General features: G+C 46.8%; 1 protein-coding gene across 1 annotated transcript in view; it reads left to right on the top strand.

Annotated features, from left to right (window-relative positions):
* The first annotated feature begins 6,610 nt into the window (after positions 1 to 6,610).
* The window catches only part of SYNDIG1 (synapse differentiation inducing 1), a 49,564-nt gene continuing 38,018 nt past the window's right edge, over positions 6,611 to 18,156 (top strand). The window contains exons 1-2 of the mRNA XM_085054531.1: positions 6,611 to 6,961; positions 16,534 to 17,099. Coding sequence (XP_084910657.1) covers positions 16,620 to 17,099 — 480 coding nt within the window. The 5' untranslated portion in view covers positions 6,611 to 6,961; positions 16,534 to 16,619. The remainder of the gene's footprint in view (positions 6,962 to 16,533; positions 17,100 to 18,156) is intronic.

The raw sequence follows: 18,156 nt of genomic DNA, 5'->3' as shown, positions 1-18,156 counted from the left end.
AGCATGCAATTAATTTGGAGGCACAACCCTTCACTGATTTCAGTTGGGAGATTTTTCTTGAGCACCAGAGCCCTGACATGTCCCTGTCTAACTTTAATATTGTCTTTACATGGAAAATATCTTCCTTTTCCACTACAGACCTCTCTTCTGAGAAGGCATCTCAAAATTCTGCTATACATACACAAACATATACTGTAATATACAAAGAGACCAGCAGAGAACCATAAGCTATAGGTGATCCCCTCATTGTTATGGGGAAAAAGAGATCTGCTTTTTGGGACACTGATGAGTAAGGTGAAAAGGGAAAGGAGTTTGGGATCCAGACCTCTTCCCATGAACAGGAAGGACAAGAGACAAAAAGCTGCCTTTTTTTCAAGATCATGATTTATTTTTTTTTCCCCTCCCTGGAATGATAGGGGTTTTGGAGGCTCCAGACTTCCTGACAAACTTTCCTGTACACATCCTGACCCACACCCTGGTGCTCTGGGGTTGGAAGTTAGGACCAGTGGAGCATGCCTGTCTCAAAAACATCTCCATGACTGGAGCAGGATGCCATCCTGGGAGCTAAGGCACTAGGAACAGAAGCTCCCAGGATTTCTGCATCACACAGGTCATGCAAAGAAGCTCCAGAGTACCTCTAGGGTATTTTTTAGGCCATTTGCTTTAGGAAAAACTTCTCCTCTCTCTTTAACAGCTACTCCATGAGAAAAAAACCCCACACATCATGTATAAAAGACAGGTAAGCACAGGGAAATTAATAAGAAAGATAAATTTATGTTCCCTTCTGCAATTCAATCAGTTAATTCAATGAGCATTCCTGGCAGCCAGGTATTTTTCAGCCAGATGGATTAATTCTTTTAGAAATGTTGTGGGGCCATTGAAGAGTATTCAAGCCATTTCTCCTCAGCTACACTACTTACTAACCATCATGTCCTGTCCTTCTGGCCTGTCTCCTCACCTTTGCCCCTCCACAAGTTTTCACAACAGTATCATTCTCCTCCCCACCTGTGAAATCTGATTGTTCTTCATGGAGTTATCTGTAACTTCCATCAGCTTCTCCCTCTGATTGTCTCTCATGTTCAGGGCCTTCTCTTGTCATGTCCAGCCGTTTTCCATGGCCTGTCCAGGTAGATGACACTGAGGCCAAGCCCTGCCATCTGTCTCCATGCCATAACAGGTCTGCAGGCTCTGGTCAGACATCCCAAGGACTCTGTCCTTATCATGGCAGATGCAGCAGGAGACTGGAAGAGGAAATCTGAAATCCTCTTTATTTTCATGGCCTGTTGGTGCACAAAGAAAAAGCCATTTTCTTTTGGTTTTGCCAACACAAAGCATTCTTCTAAAGTTATAGGACAGACATTGTCTAGTTTAAATCTGAAGGATGATGGAGAATTTGGAGCTCACCATGTCCTTTGTGCACAGCTGCTGTTGAGGCTTCTAAGCTATGGGGTTTCACCCACATTCTGTAGGCTGCAGGCAGCAAGAAAAGAGCCTGGCATTCTCCTTAAATCATAATTGCCAAGTTGGGAATCAGACACAAAAGACCCAGCTCAGCATCCTCCTGCTTCCAGCTGCTGCTCCAGAGAGTTGTATCTCGCCAGATGATTTGTGTTGAGTCCCTTGGCACTGCCTGGATGATCCAGGGCTTCTCCACATGCCCAATAATCTTTCTTTAAGGGGGTGAATCATCTCAATGTGACAATCTGCAATCCATTTAATTTAACTTAACCCATCGGCAATTAATTTAACCCATCAGCATGCCAGGTCTGAGATCCCCTATAGAGCTAGGTGCCTCCAGCCTGTGCTTTTACTATCCTGGCTACTTAAACTTACCAGATTTTTGGGGAAAGGACTGTTTCTTACCATGTTTATATACAGGTCCCTACATGCTGGGTGCCTGAGCAATCCATAATGGGTCAAATTTCATGGTACTCAGCTCCAAAGAAGTGTCTGATTTCAACAAAACAGCTTCACAGGGGATGAAAAGGCATTTAAGGTGAGATGCTAGATAACTCAGGAGAACCCTAATCACATCCAAGAGGAACCTTTATCATCTCAGATATTTGTCTGACTCCTTCCAAGGACTGTTGCACCTAAATATTTCACCAGTGGCTGGTTCCTTCCTTTGTAAAAAAGCCACAAGGTGGCCTTGGCATGTTTTCTGTCTGACAGATGGCCAGATCTCAATTAGCACTAACCTGTGCCTTTTCTGTCTACCTCCAAAGGCCAGTGCAAGGCAGCACAAAAATGACCCAGTTCCCTCTCCCTTGGAGGTGCTCATACTGGTCAAGGAGCTACCTTTTGGACAGGAAGGTGTTGGTGCCAAAACTTGCTGTAAGGCTTCCTGGAAGAATCTCAAAAAGTTCAAACACAAGAGCTGCATGCAGTGAGGCAAGGCACAGATGGCAAAATAAAAGCAATGCAGGTTTTTTCCTGAGCCTCTGAGTCTCTCAGCTCCTGGACAAGTGAGAAATTGGGCCATTTTGGCTGAATTCAGGCAACTTGTCTGAGGCAAAGGAGATACAGACAAACCCTTCTAGAGACTGGAATATATAAAAGGTTAGTCCTGTCTTACTTTTCCTAACATGTCCCTGTAAATTAATTTAGCACCAGATGTAAAGATCTCCTTCATCCTTGTAGAAGATGATATCCAGCAGCCACTCATGGTTTAATTAGGCAGACAGTGGCAGTAATTGTGTTTAGATTTTTCCTCTGTTGCAAGTATGCATATCTAGTTTATAAAGAAGAGTTCAAAGCAATGAAATATTTGATCTTGAGCTAAGCTACATCATTCACTCAGCCAAAAAATTGTATCTTTTACTTGTCGATTTGCTGTGAATACAGAATAAGAAAAAAAACGTGCTCAGCTTGGCTTAATCCAAACTCTCATTTTTATTCTGGTTTCAGAACTACCAGCAAACAAATCAACACAAACTTCAGCACCCACACAGCTCAGCCATCTCAGCTAACCAATTTTTCTTTCTCAGGAAGTTATAAGCACTTCTGGCTACGCCTTTGGGGCTGGATCCAATTACATGGAAAGATTCCTTTTGCCTTTGGCAAGAAGAAATTACAGATTTTGGGCTACTTCCTGATTGCTCTGTTCTATCACTCTAAATTATAATCAAGCTACATATGGTTCAGACCACACCAATAATACTGGTGCCAGGATTTTTGACTGACAGAACCCACAAGACAAAATGACAATTTGCAGCACAGGTTCCTAGGGCCTAGCTGTGCCCTCTGATTGAGGAACAATTATTTGGGCATTGTAGACCTGAAGGTTATTATTTTTATTCTGGTTTACTATCACTGTAAATATCAACTCTCAGCCTTTCTCCTCCAAAACCTTCACCTTTCCATCCCCTCCATCTCCTTCTGCTGGCTTTGCACCACAGAAATATTTAGCAGACAGAGTGCAGGGAAAGATTTAATCTGGGTTCTTCTGCTGGAGGGAGGAAGTAAGGGGGTTTCTCTGTGGTGATCTAGGAAGTCTGGGCTCCAGTGTTGTACTGAGAGCAGGCAGGAGGAGCAGCACTCTGTCTGTCCTCTCTCCTTCCCTCTGCGGTGATAGGTGGTGCTGCTGCTCTTCCTACCGACCAGGAAAGCACTTGCAAAGCATCATCTTTCCATTTTCCTACTCGGGCTGTCCTGAGCATGCATCATATCCGAGATTCTGGTTTTGGACAACTGAGGACCACAGCCTAACCTGACACTCCCATGAGCATTTTAGCACATCAGCAGAAGTAGCAGGTAATGATTCTCCCGAAATCCTCATGGCTACCACAAAGCTCTGTTCCTGCAGCATTGGCTGTGTGGCCTCCAGACCAGGACTCTCTCCTGGTTCCCATGTCCCATGGAGCTCTTGTCTCCAAGGATTCTCCCAAAAAGTGGTGCAGAGCATCCAGGGGAGCAAAGATCAGGGCTGTGTGTCTTCCCAGACAGCTGCTGTTCCTTAGGGTGCTTGAACTGAAAGCAGTGGCCAATTGTTGGGCCAGCATTAGCCCTCCAACAACCCTGCTCAGAGCCACTCATGGAGAAATTATTTCCCTGAAGCTATAATGGTATGTGCCTGCAAAGTCTCATCCCTTCCTTGACTCATGCAAGCCTCAATTTTATAAGAAAAGCTGTTTGTACATCTCTGGTAATTTCTGCTTCCAGGTAGCATTTCCTTTTTCCCATCCTGCCTTGATCCCTGCTCCTCACAGACAGCAAGAGCCTGAAGGACCATGGAGGCTCAGAAGCCAACATGGGCTGCCCTGATCCAACAGCCTTGAGACTCCAAGGGAGGTGGACTTTCCTTCCTCCCCAGCCTTGCCTCTTTCACATACCTCTTCATGCTGCTGCCAGTCAGTGCAGCACTTTGTTCTTTTGTCTGCATGCAAGTTTTTCTACTGAGGTGCACCTGCATCAGCTTTGGAGGGAAGTACCTTTAGAAACAAAAATAAAGGGTTAGTTACCACTGCCAGACACATACCATGAACCCCCCCCTCCAAATTCTTCCCATGAGAAGCTGTGAAATGTGCTGGCACAATGCATTAAGGATGCATTGCACAACCTGATGTGGAAGAGGACTCTCAGTGATGCTGCTGGACCTGAAGAGAAGCCATCAAATCACAAAAGTTTGGTGCAGTTCACCTGCCCCACCACAAGCCCCTTTCTACTGCTATTTGAAGAACTTTCTCCAAAAATCAGCAGGGTACCAGTCAGCTGCAAATATCAAAATCAAATCAGGCACAGTCATCAGCTCTCCAGCAAAAGGAATGGGACAATTTATGGCAAATGCAGTGCAATAGGGAAGTGGCACAATTAACACTAGTTAATTATGAGTTAATTAGAGTATTGGTAAATTCTTCAGCAGTTTTTGGCAAGAAAACAGGCTGACTAGAAAAAAGAGAGAAGTATGCCCTGGTCTGTAGCAGTGGTTATAACCCCTGTCGTTGTTGGATTGTGATTGCTCATCTACTTAGATTTTCTTGGTTCTGCTGCAAAATTCAAGTAAACCAAATAAGGTCTGATTTCCTCATGGACACAAAGTCCCATGGTCTTCCCAGACTGAGTGAAGGATGTGCTTAATTTGGTGCAGGGAGAATGGTAAAGGTAGAGAAACAGTGTTAGAGAAAATTGTTACTTCCTTGATGTCATTGAACCTCACTTTGATAACAGCATGGGTAAAAAATTATATTTTGGAAGTGTCAGAAGGAAACAAACTGCCTGGAAGCAGGAAAATTTTACTTGATGATACAGAAATCCCTTCCCCAGTCCATTCTGTATAAATTATTTTTTTCTTTAAAAAAAATCCCAAAAAATTGTAACAAATCTTTTCAGCTTTCCTCCTATTTCACAAATATATTTGACCACTAAAAAAATGTAATTCAGCAGGAATTCACCGTCCATCCAAACCAGCTGGTATCTCCAATCAGTAGCAGTGATGACTGATGAATTTGCTCTGTAGGAGCTGAAATGCCTTTGGTTGCAAGCCAAACCCCCTAAAGTTATGCCTTGTACAAGCAGAATGGAAAGACCTAGAAGTCTTACTTGGTAAAGGCATAATGAATATGTCTGAAAGACTTCTATTCTCAAGAAAGTAGTGGTGAAAAACACTCTGGAGAATCAGGCTGATCATAATTTGGGGCTATTTCTTTCTGCTGATTATGTAGGAATTGTCTCCCAGTGCCTATTACATTAAGGAAGAAAATGTTTTCTCTAAGACACAAAACCTCTCTGCAGTCCAGATCAACTCAGGAATGAACAAGGGACCAGAAATTTAGAAGGAGAGAAAAATCTTCTGTGAATACCACCAGGATGTACTAAAATCAAAGGGAATTTGGGAGACAACCAAAGTGTTGTGGAAGAGCAGAAAACAGGGCCTGGAGAAAAGCCCTAAGATGGGCTCAAGTTAGTTGATGTGTGTTTTAAATCTTGAGCATTCTCCTTCAGCAAAGATTTGGCATGGTTTATTTTGGGAGTATGAATAACAAATGATAAGCAAGAAGTGGGAGAAAAAAGCCTCAGCCCGGAGAGGTGGAGGCAACAAAATTGCACTAGGGCTTTGTGCTCTCCTGTGTCTCTCCATGTAGAGTCAAAGGGAGGCAGTGATCTAAACGGGACATGTGATTTCCCAACAGCATTTTGAGCCATGGGTGTTGAAGCATCTAGAAGTGGTAACAGAGTGTGACAGAAGCTTTTAGGCAAATGACTTGGCTAGCAGGCCTGTTGGGAGCAGAAAGAGGAATGAATGAACACTGCTGACCCCATATTATACAGGATTGTTAGGAAAGCAGGGATCACCCCTCAGTGCCGTGGGGTGCAGCCCAGTGTGCTCGTCATTCCGCTAAGAAATAAAACACAAGAACAATGAAAGTTCTCCAGACGTGCTGGAGCTTCCCCATGGCCGTGGGAAGCTGTGCTGGCAGGGCTGCTGTGGCTGGGGGAGCAGCCTGGGGTCCCTCTGTGCCCGGGCGAGGTGTGGGGACAGCCGGGCTGGGGTGACAGGAGCCGAGCTCGGTTTGCGTGGGGAACAGAGGAGAACCTGGCTGGGAGGAAGGCCTAGAGAGGAGGAGGAGGAGAGAGGGGTCAGAGAGGGGAGGGTTTTGCCATACTCACCCGGGGCGGGGGTTACACACCGAGGGATGGGAGGCTGCTCCCGCTGCGCTGCAGAAGGAAAGTTGGCCGCGCTGCCGCGCAGGGCTCGTTCTCCTGCCTCTCTCCCTCGGCCTGCCTCTCTCTCTCTCTCTCCCTCCCTCCCTCCTCCTTTTCCTCCTCCTCCCCCCGAGCCCACAGAGCCGCCGAGGCGGTGCAGGCGGCGCAGCCCCGTCTCCGCTCGCTCCGTGCAGCCCCGGGCCCGGTTCCCATCGGCCGCCCCCGCCGCGGGGATGCTGCCGGCCGGAGCGCCCGGGCGCTGAGCTCCCCTCCGGCCGCGCCAGCGGGAGCAGCGCGCCGCGGGTCACCTTGCAGGGAGGTGAGTGACCCCCCAGCCCACCGTGTCCCATCCCCTCCGGCCGGCGATGCACCAAACAGCCGCTCCGCCGCATCCATCCTCCGGAGCATCCTCCGGGGCGCGGAGCGGAGGCGGGGGCACGGCGGCTCCCGCAGCAGCCGCGGCGGAGGGACTCCGCGGGGAGCGCAGGGAAGCGCGGGGGCTGAGCGGGGCCGCCCGCAGAGGTGCTTCCCCGATGCCCTGCGGAGAGCCCAGATTACCGTGCCCGGTCTTGCCCGGCAGGGTCTGGGGGGAGAAGAGGCTTCTCCAGCGCCGCGGCGAGATTGGGAGCGTTGGAAGGGAAAGTGCGCGCGGGGTCCTTTTCCCTTCCCTCCTCTTCCCCAGGAGGAATCCCAGCTAGCGCACTGAGGCAGAGCGGCTTCTCCTCCCAGCTCCCGTCCGCCCTGCCGGCCCCGGGAAGGGGCAGAGGGGCTGTGCAGGGCTGTGGGGGGCAGAGCCCGAGCCGGGGGCAGGCGGAGGGGATGCGGAGCTCCTGGCAGCCGCAGCTGCCCGTTCCCCCCACTGCCCTGCTCCAGAGGCGCCGGGCTGAATTTCTTTTCCTTCTAATCCTTTCGTTTGAGAGCAGTGGCAGCTAAGTTGGAGAAAGGGATGGCTGAGGCAAGGAGACAGCAGTGGTGGCTGCTATCGGTGGCAGAGGGGGGACTTTGGGTAAGTCCCCCATAGCTGCCACGTCCTTCTGGATGGGGTATCCGGGTATCACTAAAGCATCCCGCAAGGGGTCAGTTCTTCGGTAGGAAGAAGCTGGCAAATGCACCGAGAGCTTTCCGGAATTGATGCTCCAAGAGTACAAGCCTTCTGGGAATGGGATTAACAGCACTCCCCAGTCCAGAGTGTGCTGCAGGGGGAGAGGTGCAAGGGTCTGTGTGGGACTGGAGGTGATGGGGGGGTTTGACCCACACCCCCCGGATAGAATATGGAGCAGGAGTGGCAGGAGTTGCTCCAGAGAGCAATCTGTTGAACTGTGCCTTCAAAATCACTGGAGGGAGGTTGTAGCCTCTGTGTGTGTAATGAAAGAAAAAGAAACAAACAAAAAATATCTAAACTTTCCAGATAGATTAAATATTCAAATTACAATTAATTAGATATTAATCCAGTGTAAACAGAGCATTAGCAACAATTAAAGATGCTTTGATAGTCTTAAATTCAAGATGAGGCATTAACTGGTACTTAGAGGGGGATTTTTGTGTATTCTAAAAGGGAGTCACAACAGAGAATACACTTTTCCACTTTCATGTATTTAAATGAATTTGTCTTAATTACAGTTAATTAACTGTCATCTTTAAAGTAGCTGCATGTAGATGGTCTGTATTAATTTCAAATTACCTCGCTCCTAAGACAAAGCCACTTCTGATTTTGCTGGACAAGGTGACATTTTATTGGCAGTTTGGTAACTGCAGGTCATGCCAGGGTGTGTGGAGGATAAATCCATTGGTAGGAATTAAATGAAGTCTCCTTTCATTACGTGGGCAGGCAGATGTCTCACACCACTGGTGCCACACACTCTGGGATAAATCTCACACACACAGAGGGCTCTTCCTTATACAAATGCAGATGTAATGCAGTACTGGTGTACACAGGCACCACCACAGCACATTTAACTTGAGGAAGGATGCTCTCAGGATTTAGAATGCTTTTGCTTCTGAGGACAGTATTAGAGAAAATGTGCAACATGGTTGGATAATGGTTTTTTGCCTTTTTTTCTTTCTTTCTACTGCAAATTCATATCTGCAGACAGCTGTAAATGCTTCCAGGAGAGTTTTTTAATACTGCCTATTTGGTTATTTAAGATTGCAGATTACAGGTGTGGTTATTAAGAGTCCAGATTTTGTCATCTTCACTTTGAATACTCCAATTTGTACAGGTTATTGTTTGTATGGTGCAATTGGGGGAAAAAAAAGGAAAATAGCTGCAGAGGTGCGCACAGGAGAAAAATACTCTGCGTGTTCATTGGCTTTGCTTTGACAAACATGAATAGTGTCTGTGTGCAAGTGTCTGAATCCTCCAGCTATCATGTCAATTGCTTCTGAATACCTTTTCTCTGGCAAAAGCTGTAAACTACTTTGAGTAATGGGATCACAGCAAAATGCTCCTCTTCAGTTGTAAATGCCTGTGACCCTGAGGATTCACATGGAGCTGGTCTAACCTGTGGCACCTGAAAATCAAAGGATTTTGTGATTTGAATTTGGTGCCATAAAATCAGAAGAGTGACAAACTGGTTGTTTCCAGTGCACAAGCAGAGACTGCATCTTGAAGCAGTGGTGCAGTGCATGAGTGGTGTGAGTCCATGCATGCCTTTAGCAGTGCCAGTTTTATCCATGGCATCCCTATGGATGTGTGTTTCTGTGTGTGTGTGTGTGTCTGTACAAAACCTGAATGTGCAAAGTTCCCTCATTTACCATTAACTGCCCAAATCTGTGCTGTATTTCTGTCCTTACCCTTTGAGACTTCCCTGAGGCATGAGAAGAATGAACTGACTGTTCACACCAAGTTGGCATAATTCTAGCAGAGGTTTAATGGGGTTTGTGTGCTTTGATTGACTCCTCAGACACCTTAAAAGTCCCCAGGGAAACAGAGAAGTCTGGAATGGTGTTAGCAAAAGGACGGAATCCTAGAATGGATTGGGTTGGAAGTGACATTAAGATCATGTAGTTCCAAGCCCCCTGCCTTGGACAGGGATACATTCCACTGGCTCAGGTTGCTCAGGCTCCAGCTAAAAACTTCCAGGGATGGGGCATAACCAAATAGTTCTTGAGAAGGGACCTAGGAAAGGCATCCAGCCTGGTGTCAGGTCCTGCAGGACAGCTGTGCTCAGCGTGCTGCTTCAGGACATCTCCCACAGCAGCTGCCTGCTCCATGCAATGATTTATCCAGTCGTGTCCCAGCATGTGGTGTCCCCATGTCACCCACCCAGCTTCCAGCTCCTGTCCTTGTGCTCTTTGCAACAAAACAATCTCCCTTCTTCCAGCTGCATGTGCCTTACAAGATCGTGGAGGCAAGGTTGTGTTGTGGATGTGCTGCCAGCCCAAAGCCTGTGTCTCCCATACAGAAGTCCCTGATGTCCTATATTCCTTCTCCTCCCAGAGGAAAGAGGGGATAGGATTTTTCTTCAAGTTCAGAAAATGCCCTGAATCCAGTGGGCATTAGCATTATTCATTTCCATTCTTATTTCTGCAGGGAGGGGTGAGTGTGGGGTGAAGAAAGGTCTGTAAAGGTCAAACTATGCCCCGGTGATGCTATTGCTTCATTTTTCCCTGCCTGCCCTGTCTGCCTCCAGCTACCACTCTCACCATGGCTAAATCACTTACCCTGTAAAGCTTTTGTCTCACGGTATATTCCTGGCTCTGCAATTTTTCTAGAGTCTTGTGGAGCACGGCTGATTTTATGGCCCCAGAAGCAAAGCAGCTGTTTACTCTAATCATCCTTGCCCAGATGAACTGACTCTAGTAATTTTACAGTGTTTTTCTAGCAAAGTGACTTACAGCCCTGGGGTGCTTTGCTTGGGGCAGGAGGTACAGAAACTCCCATTTTGCACCAAGTCTGCACCACCAGGCTTTCTTCCTGTTCTGTCATCTCTTTATTTTCCATTTGGGCTTCAGGAGTACCTCAAGTCCCAGCCTGGAGCACAGCATTGGTGGTTTGCATGCCCAGCAAGGGTGAGGCAGTGCCTTGTCCTGCTTTGCCTCCTGCATGCAGTGTGGGAAAGCAAGCAGAGCCAGGTGAGCAGGGTGTGTGCAAGAACTGAGCTCTCTGGGGGCTTGGCTGCCCACCAGGAATGAGACTGAAGTGAGTTAGTAGGGCCAGTCCTGGATCCACATTTGGGTGTTCCTGTCTGTGTCCAGCCTGGTCACAAACACAGTTAAACAGGGATTTTAGGTGCAAGGGGAGGCATAGAATTCAGTCAGCAGGCAGACCAAGAGGGCCAGGTGATGCTGTAATGTTGGCATTCCCGGGAGAGACTCTAAGGGTTCTTCTTTCAGAAGCTCTTAAAATAAGAATCACTCCTCGTGACTCAGTCTCCCCAGCTTGATATGGGTGTGGGGAGCTCACAGGTGATGCTGGATACATTTGGGGCTGTCAGATGGTCCTGTCCTGCAGTATTGGGGAGCCTCTGAAAAACACAGCAGAAAGGACACAGTCAGACTTTCTGACTGTTTTCACTCTGCACAGTAATTGCCAGAAGTGGTACAGGTTTATTTTTACACTGGTGCCTTCCACAACAACTAGTGTTATTTACACCACAGCAAGATGCTGTTGGTCAGGTCAGTTGTTTATTACCTGGAAAGTGCAGTGAATGAAAAAAAGTTGTGAATTCAGACTGAACCCCACTAAGAGTTCAGGCTGAAAAATTTAAGTTGGGAAGGAGGATTGCTAAAAAAGCAGGAATGTGTCTCGTTTTTTTTTTACTGGAGGCAACTTGAGGCATAGTGAATTAAAAGCCAGCTTGTTCAATTAAAAATAAATAAATGAAACATTGCATTTCATTTTAGCTCAGGCAAAATGCTCCCATCTGCTCAAAAGGAAATACTTTGTTGCAAGAATAACATTATTGTGTTTTAGGTCAACACAAGGTAATTCCTCCTTTCTTCCCCACTCCATTCTTTGGTTCAGACACTGAATTAAGCAATCAATTATTCAGGCAGATATGCAGATGGTAATTGTTTTAACATATATCTCTGCACAGGCAATCAAGAGACCTGGATTTTATTTCCAGCTCTGTCTTGACATGACCTTGGACATTTCACCATACTCCAAGTTCCACATTTTGAGGAGGACAGATCACATCTCACAGTGGATTTGCTGCACATTGGTAATACTAAAATAGCACGGAGGTCTTTTTAATTCCACTGTTAGCAATGAAACATTTAGCTATCACTAATGCATGCATTCCTAATTTTCCCTGTGTGAGTTAGTTGCACTGCCTTATGAAACTCCCTGTAGTTTACTTAATAGGGCAAAAGGAAATTCAGCTGCTGAAACACAGCATTCCCTCAAAACCAAACCTACTTTAATAAGCCTGGCTAAATCAAAGAAGAAAAATACAAGTGGGAAAGGGCTTTTTTCCCTTCATTTTGTTAAATATTTCTCTTTGTAATCAGCACTCCAGATCCATACATTGCCTGTGATTGCTCCCATGCAAAAAAGGTCCATATTTGTTGTTGCAGTTTCTAAATGTCTGGAATACTTCAAACTATGCTGAAGCCTCTTGCATTGTGCTTTAGAAACTCCCTCTTACCTGAGGGCTCATGACAGGAAACCTGCAAGTTCCTTTCCTGATGTGGGTTTTTCCAGGCTGCAGATCACCTTTTGGGTCACCTACTCTTAAAGAGAGCTTTCTCTCCCTTCTGCTTTCTCTGTGCTGGCAGAGGGGAAACCAGCTTCAAACCCAGAGGCATTTTGTTGAATCTGATAATCCCAAGGCTGAATTAGTTTCTGCTGGTGGCACAGAGGGTCACTATTGCCCCTTCTTGCCATTCTGGTGACTTAGAATGGCTGAGTGGTTGGCTGAGGGATTTGGGAGCAGTACATGTCTTTTGGGGAGCATGGGTGGGAATCTGTACGGATCAGAGGGATTTGAATCATAGGATAATCAAGCTGAAGGAATCTCAGGAGGTCTCCAGTTCTATTTCATGCTCAAAGCATGGTCAGCTCTGGGATCACACCACATTCCTCAGAGCTTCATTCAGTTGGAACTTCAAAACCTCTAAGGATGGAGACTGCTAAACCTCCCTGGGCAGCTTTTTCCTGTGCCTGACCACATTCATGGGGAAAAGATTCCTGCTGATATCCAATACCCCCCTGCAGATGCACATGAGTTTTTAAGCCTTTTTTCCTGGCTGATGACCTGCCAGATCTGCAGGCAATGGAAGAGAGCCTTAGGCTTTGATAGCAGATGGGGACTCTGCCTTCAGCCTCACTTGCCTCCATCTCTGAGTTTTCTTGCCAATAAGCCTGTCTGCTGGTGTTGCTTGGTCTGTGTGGATGAGTGTCCTGCTGGTCTGCTGTGAAGAGACAATCGGGGCTTTTCAGCCACAGTCCAATGTTTCAACTATATTGCTTGTTCAGAATCCAGGGGTTCTGAATTCAGAGTTCCCCAACTGCTCATTCACACAGGATTTTGGGTGCCTGGCAAGCGTCTCCAGAAGGCTGAAGCACCCTTAATCTGTGCAAAGTCCCACAGAGAAGAGGAGGAAGAGAGCATCCTGCCAGGTGCCAGGAGAGCAAAGTAGTTTCGGGGTGGTGGGCAGTAACAGAGCTGGCTTCTGCTCCTTGCCTGCCAGAGCCTGAGGCACAGCATTTAGCTGTTCTCTCCTTGCCCTCCCTACAGCTGGCATTTCTCTGTCTCACACCCTGTGCTTAATTAGTTTGTCAGGCACTGTCATCGTAGCAGGAGGCTGCAGAACAGCCAGCAGAGCATAGCTCTCATTGCAGCTCCTCCTTGTAGCTGGGCTCTGCTGTAACACGAGTGATAGCTTAATAAACCACAGCATTGCAGGCTAAAGATCTTGGCACTGCTTGCTGCTTCTTATTAAAATAAGAAAGGGGGAAGGGGGAATGGGAGAAATTGGAAGGAATGAAGGTTGAAATAATTAATGGTCTCACTTTCAATGGTAGACGTGGGTGAAAATGTCTAACTTGAAGGTAAACATTCATTTTACCTTTGAATGTTGATATATTGATTATATATATCTATCTGTTAATAACTTGAACTTGGCTTTTCTCTCTGGTTCCAGTCTCAAGTGTGAAAAAGCTGAATTATTTCTGGTTGGCCTCAGTACCAGTGAGTGATTTGTGGGACAATTAAAACCATGCAAAGAGAGAAGAAACCTGAATCCAACCAATTAAAATTAACTCTGCATCTTGGAGCAGACTGAAAAGCTTTCTTATTTCAAGAGCTCTGATAAATTTCATTTTCCTGTCAACATCGTTCTGAAACTTCACTGTGGTCATAGGTAGTGAGAGCTTTTTTCTGCTTTGAACGTTGGCTCCTTGCAGAGAAGGCATCCTCCAGTTTCCTCAGGTGGTCTGTCAGAGGTTACCTGCTCTGGCACTGCCCTCTGGGGGTTCTGGGCTGCAGGGAACCTGGAAACTGGAGCAATCTTAATTTTGGCACCTGCATGTGAGCCACAGGCATGTGAGCCTGGCCAAGACTGCGCCCATGGAAGCTCCTAGTGAAGATGGAGTTGGATCCATGTCCAAGCAGTCCCTGCAGCAGGACACAGCCCCTGAGCCCCTGCAGAAGCACAGCTGCCCTTTGCCCCTAAGCATCAGCTGTGACCATGTGCCACTCTCTGTCACACCTCCCTCTCAACCTGGGGGATTCCATTGCAGGAGTTAGACTAATATTATTTCTTTCTCTTTTCTTCTCCCCTTTTAATAAATTATAATGAAAAGGCCTGAGTCTCATCAGCCTCTTAGCATTAAGCAATGCACTTGCAGGGCCAAGAACATTGGGTCAGGCTCTGGTAAGGCAGGCAGCCAGCTACAGATTAAAATGCACCTGGGGTTAAACCATTTTCCTTGATTGCATGCTGCCATCCACATCTCCCTGCTGACCTTCCCTGAGGCATGCTGGCTGCACTGCTATGTGGGACTTCAGGCAGAATGTCCTGAGCAATGGATTAGCCTCATTATTGGAGGAGCTCTATGAGGGAAGGATGCTCCCTGTCTTGTCCTTGCCTCCTTTTGGATGTTTTCTTCCACTTTTTGCCCATTACCAAGGGGAAAATGTCCCTCAGAATCTGTAAGATTGGTTTACAAGAGTGGTTTAAATGCACAGAAGGTAAGGACCTCCCATATAGATGTTTAGATGGTAGAACTGAGAAACAATGCAGCTCTAAGGCATGCAATAAAACTGCCCTAAAAAGGCATTTTCCTGAGTGCTACTTTAGCCAGACTTCGTTGGAATGATGTGACCACAGGGAGCTGCAAGGTCTGACCCAAATTTCCAGCCATTGATGTGGTGACAAAGTGTTGACCTCTTCATACATTTCTCTAGGAGGGCACTTGTTTGATTTGTGAATCTTCCTCCAATTTCTGCTATATCTGTGGCATATTCCTCCTGTCAGTTTGCTTGGACAGATAGCAGGGATAAGAATGTTTGCAGAAGGGTTTGCAGTTTTTGGTGAAGTCTCTCTGGCTTTAGCAGGGTTGATGGTTGATGTCACACATTGGGAGACCTTTTACATTTTCCAAGCCAGCTCAGGAGGAACTGAGCTGGCTGAGAGTTTGCTCTTCAGTTGATGGGTGTTTCTCATCTTCAGCCTTTGGTGATGATGTACTTTCATTTTGTTTCCTTGGGGGAGGTGGGAGGAAGAAGTGGAAGGTCTGTGGTCAAGAAGCTGGAGCCCCACCAGATTGCTCCTGCTGCCTGGATTGCACATGCAACTTCTATGGGATCCCACCGTGGTGGATCTTCTCTTCTCTAGCCTTGCTGCTGGTTCACTTAAGAGAAACACTGAACCACTTGACAACACAGTGAAATGGGGCTCCTGCCTGTTAAACCAAGTGCTGTGAATGTAAACATATCAGCACACTGGGTCAAGCTTTCTTGTACATTAAACAAGTTTCTTGCTTAGTTGGTAGTGTTGGAACAGCTCTTAAGCAGTGGTTTAAATACCTCTTGCATCCAAAAGGGAGACTGCAAGTGTTTGAAGTCTGGAGTTAGAGGAAATAATATTGGGCTTTTGTTAGACATTGCTCTTTTAGAGGTTGTCTGACAAAAAAGGGAAATAGAAAGCATTGAGTAAAAAAAGTTACATATGTTTATGGGTTTGTATATGTCATTCTTGGTTTCCTCCAGGCAGCATAGTGAGGACAGGTAATCCTACATTAATAGTCCTACATTAATAATTTTGTCTTAGAGGACCTAAAATGAAGATCTTTGAAGCCAGTAACATGCCTGTAATTCCTATGGTCGTGCCCAGAAACAAACCACTGAACCTACTGTTGATGTGACCAATACATCAGTATTTCAAAAAGCATTTTCCTTTGGCTACACCTGAGAAAAATGAGCAGCCTGGTGAGAAAGTGTTTGGGCTGGAAAAAATGGGTTTTCAAAGGGTAGTAAAGCACTTGCCAAGAACAAATGGTGGCTGCAGACACCAACAGGTGATCACAGCTCCTGCCCGTCTTTTGCAATTGCAGATTTCTGAGATCTGAAAATGGTTCTTTTCGGAGGTTTTTTGGGGGGTTGGCCTTTTTTTCCTTTTTTTCCCCCATCTCTTATCAAGGTGTTTAGAGGAAAGGGACATTGTCCCCAGAGATGTGTACCTTTGGGAGGCTAGAGCAAAACCATTCTCTGATGGAATCCATCACTACCAGGATATTCCATCTGCTTCTCTACACCCCATGGATGGTGGGGCAGGTGTTCCTTGCCTCTCCAAGTGGGGATACGTTTGGAAAACTAAGTCAGGGTGTGCACATATGTGGAGCTCTGTTTTCTCTTGAGATGATACAGAAATCAAGCTGATTTGAGTTCTTCAACTCATTGCCCTTTTGTCCTCACCTTCATTTCTGTTTCATTTCCTCATCAGGAAAATGGGAGCCACTCACCCAGCGTGACCTCCAAGGCACAGCAAAATAAAAGCCACCGGTCACACTGCCTCGGACACCTCCCAGCATGGACGGCTTAGTTGAGCAGAACAGCGTGCTGATGCACAGTAAGATCACTGAGGCTGGCAAAAGGAATGGTTTAATTAACACAAGGAACTTGGTGGCCGAGAGCCGCGATGGCCTGGTCTCTGTGTACCCCACCCCTCAGTACCAGAGCCACAGGGCGGGCAGCCTGTCCTCTCCGAGGCGCCCGGAGAACGGCAGGAGTGACCCCGTGCAGCAGCTCCTGGACCCCAACACGCTGCAGCAGACAGTGGAGTCTCACTACAGGCCCAACATCATCCTGTACTCCGAGAACGTGCTGCGCTCATGGGGAGAGAGCCTGGGCTCGGAGTGCTGCGAGACCACCTTCATCGAGGAGCGCTCGCCCACCAAAGACAGCCTGGAGTACCCCGACGGCAAGTTCATCGACCTCTCCGCCGACGACATCAAGATCCACACCCTCTCCTATGAGGTGGAGGAAGAGGAGGATTTCCAGGAACTAGAGGTCAGATGCCATTTGGGCTATGTGGGGAAGGCTGGGGGGAGGAGGGCATGTTTGAAATTACGTGTACAACCTCCTAGAGCTGAACGGCAGGGGATCAGCTGCTTTTCGGGTCAGCTGCATCACTTTTTTCTCCAGCCAGGACAATGAATGATTGCTCATCTTTATTTGTTGGGTAAAGTCCCAGATCTGTGGATAACAATAGCAAAATTCTCACTGGCCCTAAAGGAGATCAGCATTTCCCTGCTGCCTCTGAAGGGGTTGGTCAGAAACAGAAGAAGACCCATGTGCTTAAATGCTCTGTAAGGTTGGGGCTGAGACCATCTGTCCACCTGCATGGAGCCTGTCTTAGTCAGCAGGCCAACATCATCTCTTGCCTTCACCTGACTTGAGCAGAATGTTTTAGATTACTGGCTTAAATACAAAATATCTCTGTCTATGAGTGAACGCAGAAATGGAAGTCTTTGAGTTTCAAGCTACAGTGAATCCGTGCCTCTGAAATAAATGATATTTTTCGGATGGAGGGAAACACTTCTTTAGATCCAAATACAATGTTTTCTTCTGGAGTTCCATGCTTCATTGATTGCTCACTGTAAAGTAACAGGGCAGACTGTGGAAATCACCTTCATTCTTTCTTAAATGATGCAATTTTTTATTTTAGCCAGATGCCCAAGTGCAGCACAGATCTGTGTGTGCCAATGTGTCTGGGAATGGAGGGTGAACATAATCCTGCCCATCTGAAAACTTTCTCCATCATTAGTCAGAGACTCCTAACCTAGCAAAGACCCTCTGGCTGTCTGAAGCAAAGCTTTAAACCTTCAAACATGAATGTGCCAGCTGAGATAGGGACACTGGTCATGCTTCTCTATTGCTGTGATTTTCAGCTAGGACTGAGACCTAACAAGCCCTAAAATTTGTGTTTTCACCTCCTGTAATACCAGTGTCTCACCCTGTGATCAGCACAGGGGAAATCCAGCAAGAGCCTGACTTCCCTTTTATTCTCTTTTCTCTCTGTATTGATAAGGTGGGAGGAGGGAAGTGTTTTTCCCAGTGCGTGCCA

This window comes from Lichenostomus cassidix, chromosome 3 (genome assembly GCF_008360975.1).
Source record: "Lichenostomus cassidix isolate B80296 chromosome 3, HeHo_3.0, whole genome shotgun sequence".
In the NCBI taxonomy this organism is placed as follows: Eukaryota; Metazoa; Chordata; class Aves; order Passeriformes; family Meliphagidae; genus Lichenostomus; species Lichenostomus cassidix.
The sequence above is the reverse complement of the archived record's forward strand: the minus strand, read 5'-3'. Positions and strand labels throughout refer to the sequence as shown.